Below are 4,505 nucleotides of genomic sequence, written 5' to 3' on the forward strand. Positions count from 1 at the left end.
ACAAAATCATAGGTGATTTATGAGATTCAAAGCTTCATTTTCTTAAATAAAATCAGTTTGTGAACAAAAGTCGGGAGGGGGAATCCAAAAAAGCAAAATTCCAAAGTTAGTGGCAATCGAATGACAAAATGCTCATCTAGTAATTTCTTTACTTATTTTAAATTCATTCTTTCTAAGATGTTATGTTAACAAATGTACAGATCTGAGTTTAAAATGATTTATCTAACTGATTCCTTTTGTTACCTGGCTAGCAGGGAAAAGGGGTCGAGGCCGGTCCTGACCTGTTACAATGAAGACTGACTTGCTATGTGGGATTACACCAGAAGCTTGCAATGGAGTAATGGTAAGGAAATCAAGCAACCTTAAGTATCTCGGCTGTATAGGAGCATATTCTATTGCAGAAGACCTTCCTGCGAAGATCATGGATTCAAATATGGGACATTTTGAACTAATACTTGGACTTTGATATGAATTTCTTTAACAGTTTTCTCTGCAGTGCAAATTATTAAACTAAAGCTACTCTATTATCCCAATGTGTTCAACAAACTCCTTAACTTTTAGCATGGTATCTTCATAAAGAATAAAGTTCTTAAAAAAAAAAAATCTGCTTTTAAGTAGATTTTCCCCAGGTTTTCTTAAATTACAAGGATTCCAAAAATGGTATTCTCTTGAATACATTCATTGAATTTTTTATTGCAGTGGTATAGATGAATGCCATCATTGGTATCCTTAAATTTTTTATTTCTGCTCATGAAGGTTAATCATGATTGTCTATATAGTAATCACTTTTGGATTGTGTTCGGATACAGCAGTTTCAGGTGTAATCATCAGAGCTGGTTAGTCAGGCATTCCAGATAGTGGTTCTTTTCAGAACCTTTTTTAAAGGGTTGGTTAACTACCTCAGTAGCAGAGGATTGAACTATACCCTGTCTGTACTGTACATAGAAAATCTTTGTAGATAAAAGCAAGGCTTGTTTAATATGATATGAGGGTAAGATAATATACCAAATGTAACATTCTTAGTTGCCTTTAGTTTCAGAGGCTTTGTAAGATTTCCTCATGACCATCATAACAGGCCTTGCTTTTGTCGTATTTTGTGGCTGAAAAAGCAGCCTTGCTTCTTCAGATATTGTAGTTATTTGGATGTATAATAGTTTAGCAAGATGTTACTTTTGTAAGACATCAGATGTTCAAAAAAGTGCATCAGCAACTTGTACTAAATACTGCAGTGTCCCTTTATAAAAGTCAGACTAAAACTGACAACTGTACAGTGAAGCCTGACATTTGGATATTTTGAAGTTTTTCATAAATCATAGAAAATAGTATATGGCTGTAGTTTAGCTTTTTAGGTAAAAGGTATGTTTTCATTAGTGCATTTCTTACTGCTGATCGCTGTAAAAACATGCAGATCAGCTTTCCATTTCTTATGCAGATCATGATAACCTGTAGAGTAGAGTACAATCATTTGTGCTATGTTTTTAATTTTCTAAAGCACCTTGATGACAGTGAGCGTTCAGTGGTGAAGCATCCTCTCTCTATTGAATCACTTTCCCCCCCAAAAGTGTCAAGTTCAAACTTGTGTAGGTAAAGAGAAGTAAAATTATGATTTAACTAGGACTTGACATAATGAGCTTCTCTTATCCCATTCTCCAAAGGGATACTGCAGTTATACTACATACCCATAGGCACCACAATGAAAATTGAAGCTTCTACCTAATTAAGGTTTTATATATACCAGTTCCCCCAGTAAATGCAAATTTTATCAAAAATTAGATATGTCATATGTTGAAAATGCTCATGGCAAACAATCATTTTGCATTCCTGCAAATAAAATTGTTTTATACTGTAAGCTGGAGGCGAGTGTAACTTATTTTTGTAATAAAGTTTTTATTTTTTTTATGTGTCATTAATATAAATGTGTGTTAGTACAGAGATCTTCTGGTTTAAAAACTTAAAATCGCACACATTTCAGTATGTTTACTTGTATTTACATATTTTTTAGAATAGTGGTTGCCAGTAGCCTGTATGTTTCACATTAATTGAATTTTTGTTACCTTAATAAACCATTTTAGTATGTTGTATGTCAGTTACTGGGATAGCTGGGACATGAAGTGTAATTTAAAATTGTCAAGTATTCATTGGAATATGTAAATGTGCCTTGCCAGTTATGAACCTTAAACATAAGTGGATGATGGTATATTGAATAGTCAGCGCTTAGTGAGGCGTTAGCTTCCAGAGTTCCATAAACTGCCCATGGTAAAGAGCGTACATAATTTTCCTCAAATCTGAGCATAAAAGTATGTGATTGAATTAGTTTCTGAAATTTCAAACATTTATTGAATATGAGGGTTATGGAAAGTGGGTTTGTTAAATACATGTACCCTTACTATAATTCTGAATTTCAATGTAATCCTTGGTGCTGGCAATTCCCAGTGTCAAGGAATTAATGCCACCTTCAAAAGAGGTTGCTATGCCTACTTGGACTTTTACTGTCATATGTGGTTTTATAAGGAACACTGTCAGGGTGTTTTGTGTCCCTTTTATAGTAAGTTACAAATTGGGTTTAATGACTTGGGGGCTGGGAAAGGGACAAAAATCTCCATTTTCTAAATCTGTTAAATCTCTCCATTGCTGAAAAATTGAAAAATACTTTTGTGGGTTAAGTAGTGCTTTTTCCTTTCTGTTGGGGAAAAAACTGAGGGCTTCTCTTTTCACAACTGTGTTAACTGGTGCTGGAACACAAAGATATGACACTAAGGCACTATGTAAGTTGAAATTTTGGATGGGGATATCCATCAATTTCTGTTCTAATTCAAACATAGAAGGGAAAATATTGGAAAACATTACAATTGACAAGGAAGTATTTTTGTTTGAATGGAATGTAAGCAATGGTGAGTAAGCAAAACTACCAGAATCTTGACAGTGTTCTTTTTAATAATTATGAACTCAAGCCATTATAACTTTTAAAATTAAATATGATTTGCACTGTTCTGATATTGGTGCAGTTTTTTAGCAATATGATCTGAAAGCTAAAGTAAAATGCATGTGGTGATTTAATGATATTGTGAAACAAGTTTTCAAAAATGTTAAGATGTTTTCAAAGCTTTAAATTTGGTTGTTAAAGGAGGCAAAACAAACTTCAATATTACATATTGATATTGAAGATGGGCAAGTGCATATATAAAACATTGGTTTGGTTGTACTGGGTGTTGGTAAACTTGAAATGTTTTACAGCAATAATGCAGTTCTTACAGTATGGTATCAGTGAACTTAATACACACCGTTCTCATCAGCATGTTAAAGACAACTATTAAGGATTATACTATCTGTGGTCATGGGGGCTTTCTCCACTAAAATACCTGGAAAGAATTGAGAGCATGAGCTTTTATAGTTCGACAGTAGCTTGTGCAAGATTTGTTTTGAAATTTACAGTCTAGTTGAATTGAAGAAGAAATTAGATACCTGTGCTGCTTAACACTTCTGGTTTATAAACACTCCAATGACAGAGTATTTTAAAGTATACTTCATTTTTTAAATTTCCTTTTTGTAAAAAGGGGTTATACAGGCCTGTTACTATTGTTTGTGAAAGAAGCATGGTTAGGTCCCAACTTCATTCAAAACTAAGGGTATGTTTATTTAAAAAAAAAAAATCTTTTCCCAACTCTCCAGATCAGTACCTTGCCAGGAACTCAACTGGAATGAAGACGGTTTTAAAAATAAACTGTGTCCTCTCCTGCCTGCATCCTGCACATTCCTGAACTAAGCCACTGCTGAGAAACTAAAAGTAAAATTGACTAAAATGAAATACTTTCATTGTCTAAGCTGATAAATGCAAAAAGTAAGTAACAGTAAAAGGAGGGAATCTATTAAATCACTTTAATATAGGTAATTTAATTACATTTCCTTGTTTTTACTTTTATCTGAATGTCACTGCAAACATCTAAAAGAAGGGAAATTTGGTACTGTTGGTAGACTGTGGTAGCAGGAAGACATTAGAACTTCAGATTACACAAGTCGTCATAAAGTGACATGACCAATTATAACTCAAACATGTCTAAAATATTACCTGCTATTCTATATCTTACTCATTACTGAAGCTTATTTTTTCTTTTCCCATTTCACTTCGTGCATTTGATGGTAGTTACTGTTTTACTCATCCCTTGTTTAGCCAGTTGGTTATTGTATTTGTGTTTTTTACAAAGCAATACAAGGAAAAGAAAATTGAGTACCATACACGAATGAAGACTAAGAATGTTTTCTGAATTCAAGTCTCAAGCTGATAGTGCACATTTCATATCAAAATTAGTTACATTCAAATTGTGAGGACTTAATGAAGAGGATTTTCTTTAAACTGTATCAGCAAAAGATATTGGAAATGTATATACAAGAGAGTGATTTCCCATCTCTAAAAATGCTGTATGAGCTGCAAACTGTCAAATTTTTGTTTTGCAAAAATAAGAAACCAAAATAGCTGTATGCTTTTTCTCCCTGCATCTCATGCACAC

General features: G+C 33.3%; 1 protein-coding gene across 4 annotated transcripts in view; it reads left to right on the forward strand.

The window, feature by feature from the left end:
* The window catches only part of SYNCRIP (synaptotagmin binding cytoplasmic RNA interacting protein), a 35,333-nt gene extending 33,484 nt beyond the window's left edge, over positions 1-1,849 (forward strand). For 2 of the 4 annotated variants that reach the window (XM_074990938.1, XM_074990941.1), the window contains exon 12: positions 252-1,849. In XM_074990938.1, coding sequence (XP_074847039.1) covers positions 252-280 — 29 coding nt within the window. In that variant the 3' untranslated portion in view covers positions 281-1,849. The remainder of the gene's footprint in view (positions 1-251) is intronic. The other 2 variants (XM_074990939.1, XM_074990942.1) reach the window with 1 other exon arrangement.
* Positions 1,850-4,505: the final 2,656 nt, after the last annotated feature.

This window comes from Carettochelys insculpta, chromosome 3, assembly GCF_033958435.1.
Source record: "Carettochelys insculpta isolate YL-2023 chromosome 3, ASM3395843v1, whole genome shotgun sequence".
NCBI classification, from domain to species: Eukaryota; Metazoa; Chordata; order Testudines; family Carettochelyidae; genus Carettochelys; species Carettochelys insculpta.